This window comes from Cyprinodon tularosa, unplaced genomic scaffold (assembly GCF_016077235.1).
Source record: "Cyprinodon tularosa strain WSP-4 unplaced genomic scaffold, ASM1607723v1 ctg202, whole genome shotgun sequence".
In the NCBI taxonomy this organism is placed as follows: Eukaryota; Metazoa; Chordata; class Actinopteri; order Cyprinodontiformes; family Cyprinodontidae; genus Cyprinodon; species Cyprinodon tularosa.
Genome location: NW_024038744.1, coordinates 733,230 through 759,497, shown reverse-complemented (window position 1 = coordinate 759,497; position 26,268 = coordinate 733,230). Strand labels below are relative to the sequence as shown.

Here is a 26,268-nt window from a genome sequence, read left to right as displayed (position 1 = left end):
AAATGTTGAAATGTATCTGTCAGTCTTCTACATGACAGCTTATGAGTTCTTCCATGTCCTCCCAGGCCATGGCCAGTGTTACTGTGGTAACTGTTACTGTGCTGCTGGTTGGCATGGAGACAAATGTGAGTTCCAGTGTGACATCAGTCCTTGGGAAAGCAAGCGGAAATGCACCTCTCCTGACGGCAAAATCTGCAGCAACAGAGGTATGTTTTACCTCTTCACTGTTGGTATATGATTCCTAAGCTTAGCAAAAAATTATTTTATTAGCTGGAAAAATACATAACTAGTATGGAAGATCATACATTATTTAACTTTAATATATCTTTATATGATGACAACATTTTCATACATGGAAGAATAAATTCCTTTAACATTTGCCACCAGCATCTTAACATGCAAAGCTAATGGTTTACCAAAATCATAAAAAATTGAATACTGCGTGATAGATATGCTTCAGAGCTATCAGCATAAACAGCATCACAGTACTGACCATTGAATTTGTTTTGCTTAGTAAATAGAAACAGAAAAGAAAAGAAATATACATTCAGCAGAGCCACGGTTTAATTTCTTGTCTCTTTTGATCATCTGAGGGATAAAAGTTAGTTGGACTATGCCCATTTTTCTCCAGGTTATAAAAAAATTATTTGTAAAAATCATAATCATCATTACCATCATAATAATATCATCATTAAGACAGCTATTAAATAATAATTAATCAGGTCTGTGACATGAAGCAGTCTCTTGTAATGAATTAAACAACTACAGGTTAATGTAAACAGTTTAAAAAGTAGGATCTGTGGCCTGTGTTTAATGTTTCCTGGCTGTTTCTGTTGGCATATGTAACAAGAAAATACTGGGTCATGGCTTTTCTTTTAGTTTGACTAACTCCAACTGTTAAAGCAGTCAGAAAAAATACAGAACTAAAGACAACCCAGGTGCCAGACTCCCTTAAAAAGAATCATGTTCTGTGAATCATCAGAGCATGGCGAGCAGGCAATCAGAGGACCATCTCTTTTATGTTAACTGAAGTGTCCCTGTGGGATTTCAGTGAATTTCTCTAGAATTAATTACAGTGGTCTGACTGAGGGCTTGCTAAATGGTTGGATGAAATGAGTCTACATGGGGATCCCATCACAGAGCTGCCTTTTTTAAGTGCAGAGGAGTCAGAGAAAAAAAGAGCAATGAAATGTACTAAAATGACCTTATCTGTGGTGTAGATGTTTGTTTTCCCAGTACAAATGATCTGAATTGTATGATCTGAATTTCCCAGGCTTTGGGAAATTCAGATCATACATATTCAGAAATAACTGTATTGCAAAAACTTTTACAAGTTAAGTTGTATGTCTAAATGAACATTTGAATCATGTAGAAAATATTTATTCAATTGTGAAAGTTGAATAGAACAATGCAAAACAGTTCTAAATCTTTAAACATCCTAAATCATTTAAATTAGAACAACATTTAACAAATGCACCAATTTTATTTTCAGAATGTTAATTTTTCCATTGTACATCAATCCATGTTTTGAACATCTTTTTGGCCTTATATAAGGATCATCTAACTTTGTTTCACAAAGGATAGATTATAAATTACACACTAGAGTCAAAATATTACATTTACTCACAACTAAAGGTTTGTAAAAGTGACTGAGATAAAGAAATACATTTCTTCAGTAAAAGTGTTTGTTTGGGTGACCGTTCCTTAACGGTATAAAATCTTTTATTTCCGGGTGGATCATCTAAATAAGTGGTCCTTCTAAACATATCACAGATACATCCCTTAAAACCATTCTCGTGATATGTTTATGTAAACGCTGTCCTACATGCTCATCCCGTCAGCTACCTTTTTCTGCGCATGCACACTTTCAACCGTATATCTGTGGTGAGCTACGGTTTCAGACAGTCATTGAAGTGCACCTTTCTCACCGTGGTTCTTTAAAAATGGCCAAGGGTTGTAAGAGAAAAAGTGTCTATGAAGAGTATGAGAAGAAAAGAAAGGCCTCAGTAGATGCAGATGTATCCCGGAATGCTTTGCTTTGAGGACTAAGCCTAATGCTAGAGTGACCGGCCATTAAGGTCATGTTACCTACACTTTAAGACCAGCCCTCTTCGAGCCAATCTGCAAACAAGTCTGTTTTAAAAGCGAATAAGGGATGTGTCTGTTTAAACAGGCTTTGATGTTCTCATGAATACTCCTTTTTGACTGAAATGTTTTATCTTCTGTTATTTTCTTGAGTTTTGTTAATTGATTCTATTGTTTACACATTTTAGTCAGCATATATGTTTTAAAACACAATGTAAATCAAGATATAAAGCAAATGATTTGATATTCAGAAAAGTGTAAATATTATTGCTAAAACATGTTACCAACAACAATTGTCATAAAAAATCTTTTTAGTTCTCAGCATGATGTGCTGTGGGTGGCTTTTTTTCCCCAAACTGATGCATATGATTTTAATTGTGTGGGCTAATTGAATCAAGATAGAAAGATTCTATTTGCTCTGTAACCCAATTTAAAGCTTACATGTTCATTTCCTAGAGCTTTTAAAATCAAGCAGATGTCAAAGTCTGGCTTGTGCTCATTTTGTGGGCAGAGGGCAAAAACATCATATTATGGACTCGAACAAAAAAAAATTATAATAACAATGGAGCTGAAAATGAACAAAAAGAAATTGCAACTCTATTTCAATACTTGCTAAACACTTGCTAAACAATAGCAGGATTAGGTCACCCTATGCAAAATGAAATAGGAAATTAAATAAAAAACATGGAAACAGGTGAAAAAATAAATATTTCAGAGAACAGAGGCCCATACCATTACGCAAAGTCACCTAGTGTGAATAATTTCAGGTTATTCAAATTAACCAATCCACAACAACAAGGATTAGCGGTACCTCTAACTAAATCCAGCTTTTACTTATTGTGAAATTTTTAACGTAGAAAGTGGGAGGATCAAGGTAGTTGACCAATCATCATAAGGGAGAAGGGAGAGTGCCATATTTCTCCTGTGAGGAAAGAAATATCATCTTACTGAAATACAAAGAGGAAAACAAAGCTTCCAAGGAAAAGCCAAACACAGTGACAGCATGAAAGAGGCGGCAAATAGCATGGCAAAGGTTTGCTTACTGCATAATTGGGCAAGTTACACATCAGTGTCATTTTTCACAGCCATGCATCCCAATCACTATACAGATAATATTCTTGTACCCTTCTTTAGTCAAGACAACTTGGATATAGATTAAAACAAAACACAAAAATGTAACTTATGTGGTTAGTTGGACTTCCTAATTCCAAAACGTATGGGCTACAATAAAGTTGAAAGCACAACCACAACTTCTTGCATCATATTAATACAATAAGTGATAAGTGAAAAGATCCTGATTTTTGAGCTGTGTAACAACTCAGTGGGGTCAAATATTAAAAATCTACTCTGCTTTTAAACAGTGTAAGCCCTCAAATGCGGCTGCAGATGTACAGAAATACCTCAATGTCTTGTCTACTTAAATGAAACTTTATAGCATTTCTGTTTCAGTCCCTGCGCATGAATAATATTCCCTTTCACAGTAACATCACAGCCTTCTTCGTATATTTAGGCTAAATTACAGTTAGCTTAATAGCCTGATGTACATAGCCCTGTAGCAGAGATAGGTTAATCACATTTATGGAGATAGAGATGGAGATGGACATCAGAGGGAATACGTCCTTAAATCAATTTGTTGGAATTGGCTTGGATGAAGACAATAATTTTGCTTAATTCTGAAAGTTCAACTGGATGAAAACAGTCTTAACCCAGTTGAGATTTCTATAGTTACCTTAGATGCTGCCTAACCCTCCGGAGAGGGGGGATTGATTCTATGTAAAAATGATCATATTTTTACATAGAATCAATCTTTTTTTTTTTTATAAAGAATCCCATACAGTAAAATCAGGTTCAACAGAGCTATGGCTCTGGGGGAGTTTGGCAGTTGTATTAAAAAAAAATCTTGGATTATTCTTATTTTCCTCTATTATTGAGAAGAAATATGCTACTCTTGCTTTATGAAGGGTCAGTTTATACTGCAGTAACGTGTTTTTCCAGATTAGGTAGGACTCCCATAGGTATGTAGCGCTCTCAATCTTATTTTTTTCTCCTCAATTTTTTAGCATTTTGCTTCAGTGTCCAGCTCTGCATTAAACCAGGGAGCAAGATTTCTATTGTTGAATTTTTTTTTCAAAATGCTATATTGCCTAAGGCAGTATGAAGAGAACTAGCAACCTCATCAACAAAATAATGGACCTGTGAAGGGGAATAAACTAATGCTTGCCCTCTGCAGCACTGCAAAGCGACACAGAAAACTTCATTATATGATAGTTTTCTGCTAAAGTGAAATCTTCATTTAGGGGAATAGTTTATCTTGGAGGTTATTAAGAATTGGTGAGAGAGGACGAGTTGTGATGAAATACTGTACTGTTATTCCTTTACATTCATTCATTTGCACAAGGTCCAAAGTATGAAGTTAGGAATGTGTGGGAGTATTCACATTTTGAACAAAGCCAAACGTGTCTAAGATAGCATTAAAGACTGAATTCAAGCTATCATCTTTTCTTTTATTGTGATGTTTTTTTGTTTAAGTTCATCTTTTTCTCTGAATTAAATCAGGTCTTCAGTGAAGAAAGAATTTCCTGAGATGAGATCACTCGGAACAAGCGCTTAAGAAAGCACTTTATAATGTTTATGTATTAAATGATTTAAAAACATAATGGCTTTTACAGAATGGTAATCTTACTCAGACCAGAGGGATTGCATGGATACAATGGAGCATTGGGCTCGCTTGTCAGAGAGTCAGTAGCAGCCTTGAATAACGGTTAAAGAATTATACTTTTCCAGGGTCACACCCTGCCGCATCATCCTATCTTATATCATGATGTCATGTTTGTAAAGGTGGAGACCTCACTGGCTCCAGCTATATCAAGGTAATTCACAGTGTTTTATGACAATGCTCCCATTCCATTCCCAAAAGTTTATGCTTACATAACGAGGATGATTACTTTTTGTCCCAACAGAAGAACTGTCCTAATTTCATAAACTGTTTGAAAAACATAAGTCTTGACACTTAACAGGCAGGTAATCTTTGGGCTTAACAAGCACATATATGCATAATAAAAATAATCCTAACACTCGTTAAGAATGAATACAGCTTTGTGGTGCCAGACAGTCAGGGTTAGAGCTGAAGTTGTCTAGCTAACCCAGTAGTGGTACAGGCCTCAGGACCATGCAACTATAGTTGTAAAAATAAATAACTAAATAAATTAATAATATGAACAACAACAATGAAAATAATAATAGCACTTAAATGTGCAGGTACTTTGTATAACGGTTGTTCATAGAATCCATCCATAAATTTTCTGTCACACTTATCCCAAGTGGGGTCGTGAGGGGTGCTGGTGCTTATCTCCAGCTGTCTACGGGAAAGATGCGCATAGAGTATGTAAGTAAATGAAAAACTGAAACAAAACAGTCATTCTTATCATAAGAAACTCCATACTGTCACCCTGCTTTACGTAGTTTTTACTAAGAAAATCAAAGTGTGGAGGTCTCTTCTGATTATAATATAGTTGTTCTCAATTATAGAAAACTTGCAGCCATTTCCTCTGCATTATTCAAAACTTAAAGGACTGTGAAACAATTCTCACTGATTATAACCAATAAATTAGGAGGAAAGATCATATAATTAAGGGATGATTTGATATGATTATCTCGTATAGATCCAGGGATGTGAAGTGTTTGATTCTGTGTGGTATGCTAACTGTCTTCTTTTCATCTAATCTGACACTCCTGGATAAATGGCTTGATTATCCGACAGAATGCTGCAGATAAATCTCTTTTATCTCATCAAAGCATCAAACATCCTCTGATTTGGCTTACCTAGTCTTCCCAGTAGACAGCATAGAACACACCAGATGCTAACTGCCAAAGGCTACTAACATAACACTGTCTTGTCTTCGTCACATCTATGCTGACAGCTGCTCAAATGTTTTTGTTTGTTCATTTTAATGTTGTTTTTTTTTATAGATGCAAGTGGGTTAATGCCAGGATGATAAGGTTATGATTTCGATACAGGTATTTTTAATAACTCTATGCAGTTCATTCATCAGTCTTCTAAAGAGTGATAGAGGTTAGGAATGCAAATGCCACTCTTTCTGTTTATCTAAATAAATAAAACATGGATGGCAGACAGATAATTCATAGGTCTATTAATCCAGGACTGCAGGGTTATAAAAGGACGAGGAAGACTGAATGCTGAGCCATAGGGTAGACGTGCGGCAGCCTCAGCCCCTTAGGCCTGCCAGCTGGCCTTCTCCCCTGGGGTTCCCTTTGCTCTGTCTCCCCTGATAAGAGGAAATGGGTTTCCACCAGCTGCTGCTTTGCTAATGCCTAGGCTAAGATGTTAAACAAATAAAAAGAGGAAAGTATAAAGATAAAGTAAACGATAAAAAAACTGAAGAAAATCAAAATAATTTTATTGTCACTATACAAAATAAATGAATATAACAGCAGAAAGACAATTTTTTATTTCTTTTTATAGTGTATAAATATATATTTGCCTTGTTTGTATGATGGAATTATTCTAGCAAACCAATGTTGAAAGTCTTTTAGAAAGAACACTCATCAAATGACCTTTTACTACCTATTAATAAGAACAATCTGCTGGCTCCCTAAGACAAACAACAGTTTTTTCAGTTTGCACTTAATTGAAGTGGGGCTCGCTTTATTTTGTTGGGACTGTGTGTCCTACAGTAAGATGTTCCTAACTTTGGATACATAAAAAAGATATGTAAAATAAAATGAATCACTTCTACTTTGTTTTTTTCTTTGTTTTGCTTTTTTTCATATGAAATTAACATCTTTTAACTATTGTAATTTGATGGTAACAAATAAGAGGGAACAGCCTCATTGCACTCCGGAGGAACTGCAACACCAAACTGTGTGTCCCGACCTGTCCACCCTCAATATCATCTTGCCGGGCCGAAATGGCTGCCGAGGGCATTTTCAAGGGTATTTCTGCCAGTCAAACCTCCAATAGGCCCATAAGGTACCTTAATACCACATGTAGGGACATTAAACTGATTCGACCATCGCACTCACAACATTTGATAGCAATAGGCAAACATTTTTATTTGATTCGGATTATTATTGGCAATGAAAAACTAGAGTGATTGAACTAATTACACAGAAGCAGAAACAACAAAACCAAAACTGAACTAGAACATAACCTCTGAAAAGATAACAAATAAACCAGACATGAAGGACACTACACAAAAATAAATTAGAGAAGAAGCACTACAACAATATTAACAAATCAGAGGGCATAAAAAATACCAAGCTAATGTGTAAATGAAAAAAACATAGTAATTAGGCAAAACATGGAACAATTTTAAAAAACAACGTTTAAAGCTAAAATATCACTCTCTAAAAGAGATGTGTCGGGAATACAAATATACCTTGACATATTTTAGTACATAAACATGAAACTATGTCAATGTTCCTCTCATTTATTAATTCTAGTTTATCATAAATATTACAAAAAATGTTTTTAGAAATTAGATCTAATGAAGGGATAATGATGATGATGATTCTTTTATGTGGCTATAGTGGCCTTTATTTTGAATGGGCTGGAGAGAGGGGGGAGAATGCAAAAAAGATCTAGACTCTGATCCCGGATGTCAAAAACTGAGAAAAAAAGCTCACATGTTCTACCCCTGCACCACCACCACGCTAAAAAGAATAACATTGTTGACTGGAACGAAATGTAAAACTGTCTTTAATGTAATTTTTACAAAATCCTCAAAAGACCCGTCATGGGAATAATGTTCTGTGGAGAAACATCATGTAATGGATGTGATGTTTATTTTTTATTTTTTTTCTTTACATTAGGGACTTGTGTATGCGGGGAATGTACCTGCCATGATGTAGATCCCTCTGGCGACTGGGGTGATATTCATGGAGACACCTGTGAATGCGATGAGAGGAACTGCCAATCAACATATGACCGATACACAGATGACTTCTGCTCAGGTCTGAACGCTGCTGTCATAATAATACTGCAGTGTAACAGCAAAGTCCCGTAAATTTCTCATATCACTTTAAAAAGTTGAGGTTTTATGATGCCTTTTCTTCTTAAATCATATCTGGTTTCTTCTTGCCCACCTTCATTTTTCCCTCTGCTCTCTGGGCAGGTCATGGTCAGTGTAACTGTGGCACATGTGATTGCAAAGAGGGATGGACAGGGAAGAAATGTGAGCATCCACATAGCTGCTCACTGTCTTTGGACAGCAGTCTGAAAAAATGCAGAGGAACATCAACCCTGCCTTGCAATGGACGAGGTATGCATTCTTTCTACAAAGTATCTTCTGTTGGATTTACTGTGCTTAAACCACTCAGCATAAAACATATAATTTCAAGTATGTTACATCTGCTTTGGCTGCCTTAAAAAGGCTTCATTATTGTGATGCGTTTTTCTGTAAAAGCAGAATTTTTGCTTGCGCTAAAGCTCAATTCACCAGAGGCCAGTTTTTTACTTTAATTTCTAGCCCCCACCTTTAGTCATTTCAAATCAGCATGCTTCGATTTTATAGCTATTTACTTAAAAATTGCATATTACTTCACTTTTTGGTTCCTTAGTATTTTACAAAGTTCTAAAGAAAAAAAATGCTTAAATTTTATGATATGTGTGTTCAATAGCATGTTATTCTAGACATATTTTAATTAGATTTACTTTGGCTTTGATTGAACTGAAAACAAGTATGTATTGCTGCATTTGTATTTTAAACGTTCCCCCAAGCTTCAGACTGTTTGAAACTGGTTTACTTGAAACAAAAACATTCACTTGGACTAATGATGCTATTACCATGTTTGTTTTTTTATAGCTAAATAGATTAATGGTGAAAAACAATACTATATGACAGCTATTTCAAACAAAGCCATAGCGTCCTGCCAGTGAGATGGGGCCAGTTTCACAAACCAGGCTTACTGAGTTTCCCAGAAATCAGGAAAAACTCAGAGTTTTCTGTTTTACAAAGAGTTTCCTCAACCTCTATTTGTGTTACCGAAGTAAATTTTTCCCAAGAGCTAACCTGGTCGGGAGCAGGTTTTCCTTAATTAAGTCTGACCCAGTCCCCAACCTCCTTATAGCCAATAAGAAGAGAATTAAATATTCATAAGGAGATGGTCATTGGAAAGGTATCTTTATGAGCACTACCGTTTTGCCTCACAATCCATGCATCCACAAACTTATCAGTCCTCACATCTGCAGCAAACAGACTTCTTTAACAGGTGTTAAACAGAACTTGATATTGGTGAGAGCACATTAATGTGTGATAACGATATTGTGGAAAATAACTGCACTGTCAAACAACACTATAGAATGGCTTCGGCTGTGCCTCCCCTCCCTGTCTAATAAGTTTCTCATGGCTGTTAATATGCAGCTTATAATTGATAACAGCCGCTTTGGATGTCTAAAACCGGAAGAATTTTTACTCTTTACCTACTTCATAGTTTTTAATCAACTTTATTTACAGTTTACCTAATTTAAAGGATTAATTCTGCATTTTAAGCGAGTTCATTCCAGATGTTTCAATCACATGGATTTGATGTGGTGATGAAAAACAACTTAGTTGACACGATATGAGATTTATTTGTTTTGGATTAGTCTAATAAGAGCAACATGCGGAACTAAAGAAATTATTTTCATATGACACATAAATAGATTAAGTAATCACGTGGGGGGAAAAATGAATTACTTGAGGGTTAGGATTAGGATTAATTCGATAATTTAAGTAATCTGGCCATTCTATGGGACTGATAACCGCTAATAATGGCCATTTAATGGGATGATAACATCCAAAGCAGCTGCATAAAGCCACTTAGTATTTACCGTGCAATGGAAGATAAAATCAAAATGAGGAGGAACCCCATGAGATGATGAACAGGTCCTTCCTGTTAGAAGAAGGTTGTTGCATTTCATCTTAACCTGCTGACATTTAATTCAACCTAAATAGCTTCTCCCACTACTATTCATGTAACTAGTGTACATCATAATCTTATTGTGGTTACAACAGGCTATTGCAGGCCATTTTGATACGTATTGGTTTGACTCTATATGTATTTCTTCATATCATATCATTTATAAATGTTTTCCATTTCAAAATGAACATTTCAAACAAAATGACATTTGTCACATCTAAAGTAAACCTTCTGGATGTCTAAAAATGAATTTCAGATTCCTATATTCCTATTGTTAGTGGTCATCATTTCTATTACTTTGATTAAAAAGAAATGTATTTCATGTATCAGAATATATATTCAGTCAAGTTGGTAATGTGAAAATGACCGCTTAAAATGTGTTAACATTCCTATATATATAAAGCTTAATTCCTACTAGTACAATTTTGTCTCTTTACTTGCTGAAATTCACTTTCTCCTGGCAAAAATGTAATTTAAAACATTTATTGTTTCAGGTCAGATTGGGAATGTTAGTTTGATCAGGAGGTATCCTATTATAGTCATCTACAAATGGAACAACAGAGAGGAGAGTGCTTTTATTAAATGTCAAAGAGGCCTGCCATACATGTAAAATTACACATTAACTCGAGTAGCAATCTTCTCTAAAGCCATATCCCTCTCCTTTGTATCTGATGACTCAGACTGATGAGCGCTGTTGCTCTGTTTTTTTAAACACATATTCCATTTTTGTTTTTAATTCTGCTTTAAAATCTCTATTTCCAGTGGGGTGAAACTGGCACTTCCTGTTGCCTCATGTCATCGTGACTTGTCGAATCGGTGCTCCACTGATAATAACTTTTCATACTTGTTGTGTACATGTTTAACTCTAAGTCGACCTACTTAGAGTTGATTGAACTGACATGCTGCAGCCATTGTGAAATTGAAAAAAACTCAGAGTTTCCAACCTTTGGCTAGATCTTTTTAGAGTTGAAAATTTAATTTTCAGTTTGTTAAACATGTTCTGTGAAATGGGCCTGTGTTTTATGTACTGGTCTGTTATGAAGCATGTCTCCATTACTCTATTAATTATCAGCTTACTTGAAACAGCACTGAACTTTAAACCATCTTGGCCATTTAATATTTATAAAAAAAAAAAAAAAACTTTTCACCAACTAATTTCTCCTCTCTACTTTATCTACTATGACAATCTGAAAGAGGTTGCAAATAGCAGCAGTGTTTTTTGAACTGTTAAGAAAATCATATCATTCATGAAAAGGATTTATCTAATTATTGCTTAACTAAAAGCATCCTTGGCAATAACTAATGATAATCGACTTTTCTTATTTGTTTAACCACTGTATGCTTATATTCTAATGCAGATTCTTCAAAACATGAATTGTGTTTAAAAAATCTGTATAAGGTCAAATGTTTAAAGCAGTAGCCATGATTTAAATGTTAAGATATAAAGCCAAGAGAGAGCCTTTTAGTTATATATAACAAGGTGTAATGTCTGCCACTGTTCTGTCTGAAGCAGATTGTTTGCTAAATTGATACTATTTCTGGTGCACGCTAGTTGCTTTATTGTTGGCACCAAACTTTCTGCTCAGTTTTTTTGTTGATCGAACAAATAAATTGGAGCGCAGCATTATGGCTGTCCTCTGATGTGTTTCTTGTACATTTATTTTTACTTGAAGGAGCAGAATCAGTCAGTGAAATGTAATTTATCTGTACTGTTGCTCTGCTGATGTTGTCTGTGAACATCTTTGTAGTTTGGTGCTGAAAACTTGACAGGTTCAGCAATTACAAAGAGAACTTGATAAATCCTGATGAGTTACGGATTCAACCAAAATAAATGTACAGGTGGGCCACACCACAAGGACTAAACTGCCCAGACACATCGCTTCTGGGTTTGCCCGGTGGATAACGCAAGGCATGGATTTTATGTGTTATTTCACTGTTAGGGAGGTCAGTAGGGACTCTGCTGCTTTTCAGCAACTGCTTTGTTCCAAAACTAAAGGGACGACATGTGCACTTTTGTGTGTTGTTTGTTTTCATAGCAGGCATAGATATCCCTCACACTCATAGCTGCTGATTAAATCAGGAACCTGAAACCATGCAGGACCTGGCTGCTACCATGGCGATAACTCTATTATAAAGTAAACCCCACCATGGGACAGCATTGGATCTACGGCAATAAGTGCAAGCTTAAAATAGGACCATTCTAGTGTTATTTTAATATATGGGCTACTTATTGACATTTTGTATGAAATAATTTTGAAAGCTTTAAACTAACACCACAACAAGGCTGAGGACTCACCATGCACTTACATTATGAAACAAAAAAAGATTAACTTTTGCTGGGAGAGTTAATTAACTTTTAATTCCTTTAGTGGTAACCCTAAATTATCTGCAAATGTTGCAACAAAGCGGAACTTCCAATTACTATGAGGGAAAAAACAAAAACAAATGCTTTCTTCTCAGTCCAATTACTCAGTACTGTGCATTCCCATATTAACCACAATCTTCAAATAGCTTTTAAGTAATTTATGTTAAAAACATTTTGTCAATTTACCATTGCAATTCAAACTCCTGTCTCATTAAATTACAAAATCTGATCTCCAGTTAAACATTTTGTAGCAGTTTTTATTAGTTAGAAATATCTAATTATGACACATGGAAGAACCTGTTACTGGAGATACTAAGATATGCCTTCCTGAGACACTATAATGGAAGTTCTAGTACATACTGTACAGTATATGTCTTTTAGCTCTGGTTTATTGCTTGAATATGTCCACCATTCTAGGTCAAATAGCCCTTTATTGCTAGGATTTAAGAGGTTGTGAAAACACTGAAAAGGGACACAGAGCCAGGGAGCAGTTTAGGAGAGTCCAACACATAGTGAAAAAGAGGGAAAGCAAAGGAGACAGACGTTGAAAATCATTTAGGCATGGATGAATGCAGCTGGTACAGATGGCAGCTTAAACGGAAAAGCCTTGAAATCTGAGGCAGCAGCTTCAGAGCCTTTTTTCCTGGGACATTGAGACAAGATTCTTGTGGATAGCACATTCTTTATACTGTGGTATTTCCTCAAGGAAACACCTGCTTACAACATTTCTATCTCTGGTTCCTCCGGGATCCAGGATTCCTCGCTGTGTTTGAAGTTGCTTATATTTGACCTAAACATAGTAATGCCAGAATTGCTTGACTTTGTTTCTGTGTTGTTTACAAGATACACTTCATCCATTGGAGATCCCTAATGATTGGATTTAGAAAACTAGCTAGTTAATTAGTTTGTGCCACATCATACATGCAAGTGTCGCATGGATGTTATGCTTTCTTTCAAAATGCAGGAACAAACATAATAACAGAAAAAAAGGCTAAAGGAAAGCTCCTTACAGCTGATGAGGTTTCCTCACATGGATTGAAAGTTGTCTACCAACTGAAGTGAAAGTCATTTGGTTTATAAAATGTTTCGATTGTCCTAATCATGAATTAGTGTTTCTGATATTTATCAGATTAGATTTTGTTTAATTAGGCGTTGAAACCTAATTTAATCACGTTCCTTATGAGATAGCTTTCAGTCAGTGGTGGAGAGTAGCAGAGTACAATTACTTGGTTGCTGTACTTAAGTAAAATTTTTGAGGATCTTTTAGTAATTTTTAGGGGGGGTACTTAGAACTTTCACTTTACTACATTTCTAGGAAGCTTGCTACTTTTGGCTTAGCTTTGATCTTGGCCCCTCTATATTTCTCAAAAGGTTAATAAGGACAAGTATCTTAGTTATATCTTGTTCAACACTCCTGGGTCAAATGTAGTTCATTAGAAGGCATATGTAGAACTCTGACATGCTGAGGAAGTAGTAACTACCTCCAGGGGTATAGCGACCATCAAATTGCCTCTAATTTTGGTCGCTTCTTTGTGCAGGAAATCCAGGTTCTTACACGCTCTCAAGGCAATGTCCAGACTGGGAGATAACTTTGGGAATGCCCCCATTTATTATGCACACACACTGAATGTGCCTGTATGAACTCCCTACAATGCCTCGGCATGCTCCTGTTAATGTGGCAGATGGTCACCTAAGGGATATCCTCCTAGACCTGGACTAAAGCGTCCACCAACTCCTGGATAGTCTGTGGTGCAATGGGATGTTGCTGGATGGATTGAGACATGATGTCCTTTAAGTGCTCAATTGCATTCAGGTCTGGGGAATGGGCGGGCCAGTCCATAGCTTCATCTTGCAGGAACTGCTGACACACTCCAGACACATGAGGTCTAGCATTGTCCTGCATTAGGAGGAACCCAGGGCCAATCACACCAACATATGGTCTCACAAGGGGTCTACGGATCTAATCTTGGTCCTAATGGAAGTCATGCTACCTCTGGCAAGCACATGGAGGGCTGTGCGGCCCTCAAAAGAAATGCCACCCCACACTATTACTGACCCACTGTCACATTGAAGGATGTTCCAGGCAGCAGATCGCTCTCCATGGTGTTTCCAGACTCTATCAAGTCAATCATAGTAGCTCAGTGTAAACCAGTTTTTATCTGTTAAGGCTTGTCTCCTAGTAGTGCCTCCCACCTGTGGACACTGAGCTGAACAGAGTTGTCAAGTAACAAAGTACAAATACTTTGTTACCTTACTTAGAGAGGAAATTTTGGCTATCTACACTACTGGAATAATTATTTTTTAGATAACTTTTTAATTCTATTCCTTACATTTTTTTGCAATTATCTCTACTTTTACTCCTTTAATTTTAAAAATAGTACTAAGACTCGTTAGTTTTGTTTTATTTATGCTAACTTTTTTGGGGGGCCTGTTGATATGAAAAAAAATAATAAAAGAAGTCTGTGAGACACCAGGTCAGCCAAGTAAAGCTAGCCTATTGTTGGAAGCCCTTGACAAACCAGGGCAGCAGGCACAAAGCAAGGGGCAGGCTCAGGGAGGTGATCCCAGCCTCAGGACCCATGATATCCACCTTTACTTACTCAAGTCCTGAAAACCGCTGTGCTATTCCTAATCTGGGCCACCAGTATAGCCGGGAGCAGAGGCAGGCCAAACAGGGGAGCACAGCTGCTGGTGGGCCTTGCCTCAGGGCTAGGCCATCCATGCCAAGTCAGCAGGCCTACATGTGCTCTAGCACACCATATAAGTTATGCCTAAAATGCCAAAGTGAGATATGCTAAATAAAAAAAAGAAAATAACAGAAAATACCAATTCATCAACAGTTTTCAAAAATGCATTTACCAGCTTCCTAGAACCATGCCACTTTCAGAGTTACAAATTGCACATCTAAATTGAAACTAAACTGTCATGAGTTGATGTCTATTCAATAACAGCGTGCAAATTTTTTGTAAAATGTTATTTTCAATTGTTCAATCATCTAACAAAACAAAAGATTTACAAAACCGGTTTCAAAGGGAAACAATAATGAGATAAGTAATGTGACACAAAATGGGTTAAAGAAGAATGGGAGGAACAGGAAATGACTCAAAGAACCAGAAAGGGAATGATTACTGGTACAAGGAACTGCTGAAATTAAAGGGGAACATTATCCGTTTAAGCTGATAAACTAAATGTGGATCAGCTTAAGGGGAACATGTGTATGTTAGTGTAACTGTCAATTGTCTTTGAGGGTGAGTATAAGAATATGGTATTACTGTAGCTGGTTTATAAACTGTGGTCAGTTAAAAAAAAAAAGCTTGGTTTAACTGTTGAAATTCTGCACTCTCTAAGACAATCCACAAAGCTTTATTTTTAATATGATTTTTTTCTGTGGTCAGTGTTAGAGAGATGAATTTCCCTTTTTGAATTCATTTAAAATTCTTTCCAGTTTCATAGAAATGGTCTTAAATGTAAATCCTTCAATGTCTCACAGTTATCAGGGTGTACTCTAAAGGCAGCATGGCAAAGAAAACAAACATAAGCACGGGTTGTGATTTTAGTGGATTGTTGACTGCTCTGATAATTGATAAGACGAGGGTGTTATGACATCAATGGTTACTAAGGTAACTGAGTCCTCAGAGCAGATGGCAGTATGTGGTATATAGCGGAAGAGGGACGGCCATATCATATCTGCATGTGTGTATGTTTAAAATATGTGGTCATAGAAAGTCTCAGTAATACATACAGCCAACACATTAGAGGCTGTTGTCAGTCAAGTAGCTCAATTTGTCTCTTGCACTATTTGATACCACAAATTTCACACACCAGGTCATTAGAAGATAAAGCCATGCAAATTGAGTTCTGGAAGTAATTTGAGATTATTTAAATTAGGGAAATTAAAGTAGGAAAATAACCATTTTATTTGATGGAGACAAATTGTAATTTGTTGAATGTCCTCTGTTGGCTACTTAATTTTGTATTCTTATTTTTTTTTTTGGCTGATTTATATAATCGTTCTGCACCATTTTCTTTTTTTTTTTTTTTTGCAGGTTATACATGGCTATAAAGGATGTTTCCCTGAGAATATTCCTTGTACACATTGTATCATTTTTCAAAGTATTTTCATGTCATTCAAATTCCCCCAAACAATTAAAAGCAAACCACTGGACTTTTGCTTTCCGAGTTTGAAGATGTTTTGCTTACCGTCCAGGAAGCTTTCTCTATTCACATTGTCTGGAGTAGCGTGATCTCCAGGCTTTATAAAGTAGCCCAACAAAAGCCTTGTAAGGGCTTAGAAAACATGCAAATTGAACTTAAGACAGGTCCACCCCTCAGTAATGGGGAGTCATTAAGGTCATTGTTGGCATGCAAATGACTTAACAGGTTTGTTTAAGGTTGGTTTTTCTCTCTTAATGTACAGTAAATGGCTTCTTCATGCTCCTTTCAATCCCACTTCTCTTCTTTGTCCAAAATGTGAACATTCTGATCCTCAAACGAGTGTCCTTTGTCCTTAAGGTGTAGGTGGACAGCATAGCCTTGCCAGAGGAGGATGCTCGCTTGTGTTGATCCATGCGTCTGTTGAGAGGTTGTTTTGTTTCTTCAATATAAAGATCTAGAGCATTCCTGACTGCATTGAACTGCATACACCACTCCGCTCCTCTTAGGCTTGAGGGTTTTTATCCTTAGGATGCACCAGCCTCTGTTTAAGGGCCTTGTTTAGTTTGAAATGTACTGGGATTTAGTGTTTGGAGAAAATCCTCTTGAGTTTTTCAGAGACTCCTGCCAAATATGGGATGGCAATGGTTTTGTGTTGACTTGAAAAAGCTTTCTGGACCGACGCGAAACGTCATTGAAAGAATGAAGTATTATCACTACCATCCATATGCTAATGTATCATGTGCCTCTTTCACTGACTGCATCAGCTCCTCCCATCCTGGACAGCCTGTTGATTTTCTTTGGACTCGCTAATGGCTATGGGTTGAAGCCCAACTTTTGCACTCTTTAGCCAAAAACACAAAAAATTTAATTCAGAGTCACATTTTTTGGTTCATTTTTAAGAACCCATTTGATGTTTCTTGAGTTTTGTTTTGTGTGTATTTGTCAGTGTTTGTGTAACCAAATTGTTTTATGTCTGATCAGCTGGTTTTGGTTGGTGTGAAATACAAAGTGAAATGGCTGTGTCTAATTTAGAAAGCTGATGCGTTGTTTTTCTATCAGCCCTTTTTTTCTATAATTTCTAAAAGTAAACCGTTGGTGTTAAACTTTCAGGAACCCCATAAGAACATTCTGAGCTTGTAATATCACTAATCAAGAACTTGTTTCATGTGTTTTCTTGTTCGGTGTGAGCCCACAGAACGTAAAATAATGAATCATGTACAAACAAGCAACATGCATTTACTATTGCACACTGCTTTTTGTTTTGACCTATTGCGGTCCTTAATACTTATATAGACCCACCAGGTGTTTTGGTATTACCCTTCACTGTGGTGAGTGTTACAATCTGTGAATTCCCATCCTTAATCTACCTCAGTTAACTCCTTTCAGTGTTCATAACTATTTAACAAGCAATGTTTTAACAGCAAAGTCTTCTCATATAAAGTATTTGGATGCCCAACCTTTGCCTTGGGTCTTTAAAGCCCACACCATGCTCCATAGTTTATATTGGTAATGGCTGTTGTGCAGCTCTTCACTTCCTTTTGAATTAATAATATTTTTTTATGTTTTGCCTATGTATTTAACAGGATAATGGAAAAACAATAAACTGTAAATTGTTAAATTACATTTTCTGAAGTTATTACGGAGATTTAGCTGGACTTCGGGAACAGTGAAATCCCATTAAACCAAAACAAAGACTTTAAAAAATGTTCTCTTGTATACAATGTAAGAAAGATGCCTTACACATTTTAAATATATTTTCTTGAGTCTTAGTTATTATTCCAGATGAAATACTGTATATATTGTATGGTCCTGAAATGGCTGTTAGAAAAACGCTTTTCTAATCATCATCATCACTAGAATGCATGTTCACTTGGTAGCCTTCCCAATGGCCTTCTTCACCAGCAGCCCAGTGATTGAATTGGAACAACACCTTCTTGAGGAGTGTTTTAGTGAATAATGTCCATTAAAGGTTTTGCAGCTTTCAACAATCTAATTTAAAACGAATAAGTGGCATCATTCACTGTCTGTATAAAAATGTATCTATGGAACTCATCTAGAAGTCAGAGATGATATAAAACCAAACAGGGAGAATAACCAGTATAGAAAAATTATAATAAGCAGCAATAAACAGCTTGGATTTACTCTCGTCGTCTCCCGCTTTATCCGGAACCGGGTCGCGGGGGCAGCAGACTAAGCAGAGACTCCCAGACTTCCCTCTCCGCAGACACCTCCTCCAGCTCTGTTGGGGGAAGCCCTAGGCGCTCCCAGGCCAGCCGAGAGACATAGTCTCTCCAGCGTGTCCTGGGCCGTCCCCTGGGCCTCCCCCCGGTGGGACATGCCTGGAACACCTCCCGAGGGAGGCGTCCAGGGGGCATCCAAAGAAGATGTCCGAGCCACCTAAACTGACTCCTCTCGATGTGGAGGAGAACCGGCTCTACACTGAGCCTCTCCCGAATGACCGAGCTCCTCACCCTATCTCTAAGGGAGAGCCCAGCCACCCTGCGGAGAAAGCTCATTTCAGCCGCTTGTATCCGGGATCTCGTTCTTTCGGTCATGATCCAAATTTCATGACCATAGGTGAGGGTAGGAACGTAGACCGACCGGTAAATTGAGAGCTTTGCCTTTTCGCTCAGCTCTCTCTTAACCAGGACAGACCGGTCCAGCGTCCGCATTATTGCAGCAGCCGCACCGATCCGTCTCCATTCTTCCCTCACTCGTGAACAGGACCCCAAGATACTTGAACTCCTCCACTTGAGGCAAGGACTCCCCTCCAACCCGAAGGGGACATGCCACCTTTTTCCGGTCGAGAACCATGGCCTCGGATTTGGAGGAGCTGATTCTCATCCCAGCCGCTTCACACTCGGCTGCGAACCGCCCCAGCGCACGCTGTAGGTCTTGGCAGGAGGGAGCCAGCAGAACTACATCATCCGCAAAAAGCAGGGACGAGATCCGCTGTTCCCCAAACCAGCTTGGATTTATTCAAACTTAATTTGGTTTCAACACTTGAAACACTTGATGCTTTCATGTATGAAGCCCAGATACCTTTAATTTAAATATTTTTTGAGAGCTTAAAACTTAGATACAGTTTAGCCTTAAATAAAGAATATGAATTATTTTTCTTAAACTGTGTGTGCTATTATCAGTTTGGTAGTTGCTGTGAAAAAAAGATACAGCTAAAAGGTAATAACGATATTATCGGATGGATGGATGGATGGATGGAGTCAAGAGTTCAAGTGTTCTTATCAAAGAACACGTTAAATCTGAAAACATCTTGGAAGAGAGACATTTTGACCATAAGGACAGGGCTTTGTAATGTTAGCTTTGATTGTCCTGCCAAGTCTCCAACAACAATGGAGTGAATAATCTTTTATGCCACCTTAAAGGCTTTATAAGATATTAAGCAGTTGGTAAAGTTAGCAAGAATATAACAATCTAGTGTCTCATGTGTTTCATAAAGTTATCAATTTTCTTGTATTTTAATAATTAACTCATTTTTATTTTATATTTTTTATATTTGTTGTAACAGTTAAGCTTCATGGATTTTTGTAAGAAGTCATAAGTTTCATATCACATTTTTCTACTAGGATATTGCACATGAAGTGAGTGTCATATATTGTTTTGATAGGCAACAAAATCCTGAAAATTTAATTTTGTTTCAATTTAATGAATATCTGATGCATTACTCACAAGTTTTAGCCAAAACATATACAAACGTAAGATTACATATCTTATAAGAGTAATATATATCCTTTTCATTTGGGTTGCTTGCTTTAGAATCATCCCCTAGAAACCAGAAGTTTTACTATTATTGTAAACCTTTTGCTTTAGGTTTTATCTTCTCACATATATATATGGGAAAATGGAAGCTGGAAGCAAGGAAAGTAAGCTTACATTTCAAGTCTTACCGATAGATCACAGTCATTGTCTCTACTGTACACTGACACACACACACAAACTCGTATTACAAGATCATTAATTAACCACCTCTAGGTATAGGTGTAGTTATTAATCATCTTTTTGCTTTAATAGAGGATAGTTTTCTTCACTTCTGCTCAGACTTGGCCAATAAAAAAAATTAAAAATAAACTCATTAAATTTCCTCATATAGGAAATGAATAGATCTGATCTAATAAAAAACATTTCTGTTTTTCTAGGTCAGTGTCTTTGTGGACAGTGTATTTGCCACCCACCAGGGGACAGTCGCATTCATGGCAAAAACTGCGAGTGTGATGACCGTCAGTGTGAGGACATGGAGGGAGAGGTCTGTGGAGGTGAGAGCACAAACAATAAAGGCGCGCACACACAGACACAAAAATAAAATCAAATGTGCGAGCTCATTCAGGTCCCTGTGCCTTAATTCTGTTTAAGATGCAAGATTTTGTTGTAACTCAGACTCTGGGGCAGTGGGAGTAGAAATTACAAATTTTGGCAAAAACATATAATTTATTTTCCTACATTCAAGAGCTGCTTGTGTCCCCACTTTTAATCCAAAATAGAAAAAAATGGCTGACATAATAATGCCATAATTGGAGCAGAATTAGAAATACAATTACTTGTGTCATAAGCCTGCTATGAATTGAGAGCCTCTTTGACGTGAACATAGATTTTAGATATACATAAAAATGACAGAAATGAGTAAAGTCCTGTTGACATTCTTGGTATGAGTTTTTAGTCAATAGATAAGACGAAATCATTTGATAAATAAAAAAGACCACATTATGACCATTGAAAAATAAAACAGCTTATTTAGGCCAAAAAATACTTCTTTTTCTATGTATAGATGAAGTGCCTTGCAAAAATATTCAAACCAGTTAAACCTTTAGATTTTTTATTTATTTATGCTATTGGGATATTACTTCTTTTTTACTAAATAAAAATGTTGATAGAGCAAATGCGTTAAATTCTTAAGCTCTAAAACCCATTTAAAAAATCTGGTACAACTCATTGAGTTCAGAAGGCATAAACTACCAAATACAGTAGCAGCCATTCAAAATGGCCCTTCCCAGTCAAACGCCAGTTGATTGGCAGCCCCCTTCCCTGCAACTCCACTGGAGTGACCCTCTCTTGCATATTTTTTATTCTGACTCCACCTTTCACTGAATTACAAGTTCTGACCAGGAGATAATGCTTCTCTTTAGATCCTAATGTCATCAAATCAAGACAGAAATAATATTTTAATACAAATATTGATGTTTAAAAAGTAATTGAAGGGGGACCAGCGAAGGACCAGCAAGGGCCCATCAAGGAAAGTGGGGAAATCGCCGGTGCACTGGTGGAGCTCGGGGTCTGGGGGTGGATGCCCGGGTGGTTGCCGGCTCATTCCTGGCGCCCTCTCCGCTGGCCCCGGCCGGCCGGGGCCTTGCTGGGGCTCCTGTCTGGGGGTTGGGCGCCCCTGCGGCCTCGGATCCCTGGGGCCCGGGACTGGATTCACTTCGGGGTGGGGCTGGGTGTTGTTCTGGGATTTTCGGTGCCTTCGCTTCGATGCCGATTCCTGGGCGATGCTTTTTCCGATGCCGGTCTTGTGGTACCGGTTCGGGGGGGAGGGGAGCTGCACGGCATGGTGAGGTGCAGGTCTTGGGTTTTGTTTTGGGCTCTGGTTTTTCCGCTTGCATTTCTCCTCTTGCTTAGGGGAATTTTTATTTATTTTATTTTATTTTTTATTTTTTTTTATATGTATATATGTATGTATATATATATATATATATATATATATATATGTATTATTATTTATTTATATATATATATGTATATATATATATATATATATATATATATATATATATATATATATATATATATATATATATATATATATATATATATTTATTTTAGCGGTTTCGGGCGGGTCAGTGTCTGGTGTCCACTGTCGCATTTTGGGGGCTTTTCAGCTTGCCGTTCTTTTTCTGGGGGGGATCGGGATGTCTGTTTTCTCGAGGGGCGGCCCCGTTGGGTGGGGGTCCTGCTGGCGGCGCGCCACTGGTGTGTGGGGGTCTGGGCGGCTCCGGCGGGGGTGGTGTTGGGGGGCTGGTTTGGATGGGCTGGCTGCGCTGATTGGGCTTTCGGGTGGGTTTTCCGACTTGGAGGCATGGTGGAGCTCAGGGGCGTCTCTAGGTTTAAGAGACAAGGGTGGCTCAGCCCCTAGAAGATATTACGCGCGCGCCAAAATTTTTTCAGTGCACCTGCTAAGGCGTTGTCTAAGACAAGGGTGTAACTTTGTGTTGAACGTTGGTGGGGACGGCTCATAAGGAAAGGGAGCTACCTGCGCAACGCCTTTTTTTTTGGTTGGAAAGGATAAAGCCAAAAAAATGCGAATAACATTTATCAATTTAATGCTTACAGTTGAAAACATAACTGTTACAATATTCACTTATATATTTTGTGCAAAAAATATCACATAAATCTAAACAGACAGTATCAAATAAATCAAGAAATCAAATAAATATATCAATTTTGTAGAACATTTATTGACAGTCAATTTTGGGTCACTTTTTAAAATTAATTTACTTTTAAACCAGGACTCGGACAAGATCTTATGGGACTTTAAGCAGAATATGATTAAGCAACTCCGTCTTTCTGTCAAGAACATCCACTAGCAGGGTATCCAGGGGGGGATTTACCATTAGGCAATACTAGGCAGTTGCCTAGGGCCCCAAGTTCTGGGGGCCCCATAAAACTCTGTTTCCATGTATGGTTAATACAACTAATCCTTATTTGTGCACATTAATTATGTTTTTGATAAAAATCCTTTGGCTAAAATGCCATCAGAACGCTGATGAATAGAGAGGAAAAAGGGACAAGAAGAGAGGGCCAAAACCTAGAACAAATAATGGATGTCTATTCTATTAACATTTCTCTATCTGTAGAATGGGTCTGTTTTATGGGTTTTCTTCTCAGGGGGCCCCCTGCCTGTCTTTGCCTAGGGCCCCAAATTTCCTAAATCCGCCCCTGAGGGTATCAATACTGATTTGATAGAATCTGGGAGAGCGGACTATGTTCAACCATCCATTTTCTTTAACCTTATCCCTCAGTGGGATCAGGAGGTGCTGGTGCATATCTCTAGCCACGTTCTGGGTGAGAGGTGGGATCACCCTGGACAGGTCACCAGTCTGTCGCAGTATGTTCAACCAGCTTAAAAGTAATCGGTAATCAGATTTATGTGTTCTTTATGTTCAACCTAAACACCAACTCCAATAGACCATCAGTAGAGCAGGTGTTTAAATTAATCAATCACTGCTTAATAAACGCAAAATAAACAACCCTCTAAAAACGGAAAACTGTAATGGACTGAAAGTCCTGTTTTTTATGTGGGAAATTATTTGCGTGTGTTTTAGTATAATTCTGATATATTGGCGCTGTTGTCTGTTTCTATGGCAACGATACTGAATGTAGTGTAGCTTAGAGACCTGCATGGGTCGAGTTTTAACAACCCGCACCCGCCCGAACCCGTTAGGATGACTACCGAACCCGACCCGTCACCCACGGATATCTTCAATTCAAATGTTATGGGGAGAGGTTGGAGGGGGGTGATGGGGAGAAAGCGAGAGGCAACAGATTCTTTTTTCTGAGTTTTTGTCGGGGTTTGTGGACGGTGAGCAGCGGGGAGAACTTTTTTTTATTTTCTTTCTGAGGAGCGGCATGAATGGGGATTCAATCAGATATACACAGCACCGAAAGCAAAATACGTGTACAAAATATTGGTGGGGACACACACCAGTCCTTAAGGAAGTTACGCCTATGATTGTTCAGATTAACTTGTCTTCTTTATGGCTTTTATTCGGTGCTTTACTGCATTTGTTTTGGGAAAATATGAGGAAAAAATAAATACAGAAAAAAAAAAATATTTTTTTTAAAATCGCAAATAATTATAGGGTGGCTAATGCCAAAGAAAGGATGACTGAAGCCACCCTAAAATAGGTCTAACGACGCTTATGGAGCTGCTCTGTTCCCACTGATCGCGGCGGGTGTGGCTGCCGGGCGGGTGGGGGTTGGAGTGGCGGACGCGGCTGTGCTGCTCTGGCTTCGTCCGGTGGGAGAGCGGCGTGGTTCGCTCCGCTCTGGCTTTGTGCTGCCCGCAGGCTGCTGGGGGGTGTGGTTGCGCCGGCTGCGGTCTGCTTTTCTTGCGGTCGGGTGCTGGGCGGCTTTTCTGCTCTTGGGTTAGTTCTGTGCGCGGTGTGTTGCGTTGTGCGCTGTTGGCATCTGTCTTGGTGGGGTGGGGCCGCGCTTTTGGTGGGGGTCCGATTTCCGGGGCTGGCCCCTCCTTGGTGCCTTCGCTCTTTGGGTCCCTTTGGGCACCTGGGGCTTTGGGTATCCTGGCGCTGGACTCAATGCTCTGGGGGGTGTGCCTCTTCAGCTCTCCACAACCACTATTGAGCATTGTTTCTATGGATAAACTTTACATGCACAAGTGCACCCTCACAAACAATTACAGGTGCTTGGCTCCAGGTACTTAGAGATTCACTTCCATACAGAAAGCCCACATTCATAGCTTCAGGTACAGAGGACATGTCAGACTTGATAATATTACTTTAGCGATAGTTTCAAGGCGTTGCTTTATTGTATATCTCGTACCATGTCTTTCGGTTGTGCTGTTCTTTTTTCATCTTGTTACAGGTGATGAAGCAGACTGAAAATGTTTTGTCATTGTCCCCTTTCTATCTCTTCTTTCTTTCATCTTTTCTTTTTTTCTCTTTTTTCCTTTTCTTCTTCTGTTTTTCTGCTCTATTTACATTGCAGTATCCATATAAACTGTAAAACTCCCTGCATAATTATAATAAAGCAATTTATATGCATGAAACAAGTGGAGTTATATGGCATTTGCCATACTGCTACACTTGGGAAAGTAAAATCTGTTGGGCTCTTTTTGGCATCAAGACAATTATTCTCATTGCCACATTGCCAGACAGGACACTGTAAAAAAAATATATAAAAAAAAAGGACAGTGGGGAAATGTTGAATGGCTACTACTGTAGATCCCATTTATTGTTATTGGCTTTGAACACCCCAAAGACCAGCTTAGTCTTGCAAGTGGTTGTACAGAGTATAACCTCAAGCAGAGCTAAATAAAAATACACCTTAAAATTCGAAATTTTGAAAACTATATTTAAACTATATTTAAAACTTTACTCCTTAATAGTAAAGTAAATAGAAAGTAAATAGACTGAATTTACATACTGTTATAGTTTCCCCCTTTTGGGACTCTGAGTTTTTAGTTTTCAGTTATTAGTTATTCTGTTTTAATGATCTTTGGTTTATTTTCCATTATATTCAAGCATTCTTTAGTTACTCTCTGTTGCTCCCTAGTGTTGTTTTCTTTCCCCTTGGCTTCCTTCTAGTTAGTTCCACTCACACCTGCTCCTTAATATACAGTATAATGTTTCGGGTTTTTTGGTTATTTGGATTTTTGCTTCACTTGCCTTATTAAATCTTCAAGACTCACCCCTGCCTCCTGATCTCTGCATTTGAGTTCTCAAAAACCTCCACCCAACCGTAACACATACTACTTTAAAGGAAAGGAAAAAAAGGTTTTATTTAATCAAAGCCCTTTTTTTTTGCAGTGTAGCAGAATCATTTAAAAGAAATTATGTCTTTGTTATGCTTATTTTAATTCTTAATCATCAGTTCATGTATTTGTTGCACTGTACCCCCGCAAAAGGTGTCCATCCATAAGTGCTAGACCACTCTGCTCTTTCTTAGGAAGACAGGTGCACATTGATTGAACAGAGCTTGGTTGTCAAACCTTTAAA

General features: G+C 37.9%; 1 protein-coding gene across 1 annotated transcript in view; it reads left to right on the top strand.

The window, feature by feature from the left end:
* itgbl1 (integrin, beta-like 1) overlaps positions 1-26,268 on the top strand; it is an 84,553-nt gene that overhangs the window by 41,756 nt on the left and 16,529 nt on the right. Inside the window, exons 5-8 of the mRNA XM_038284780.1 lie at positions 66-206; positions 7,918-8,058; positions 8,220-8,366; positions 20,680-20,796. Coding sequence (XP_038140708.1) covers positions 66-206; positions 7,918-8,058; positions 8,220-8,366; positions 20,680-20,796 — 546 coding nt within the window. The remainder of the gene's footprint in view (positions 1-65; positions 207-7,917; positions 8,059-8,219; positions 8,367-20,679; positions 20,797-26,268) is intronic.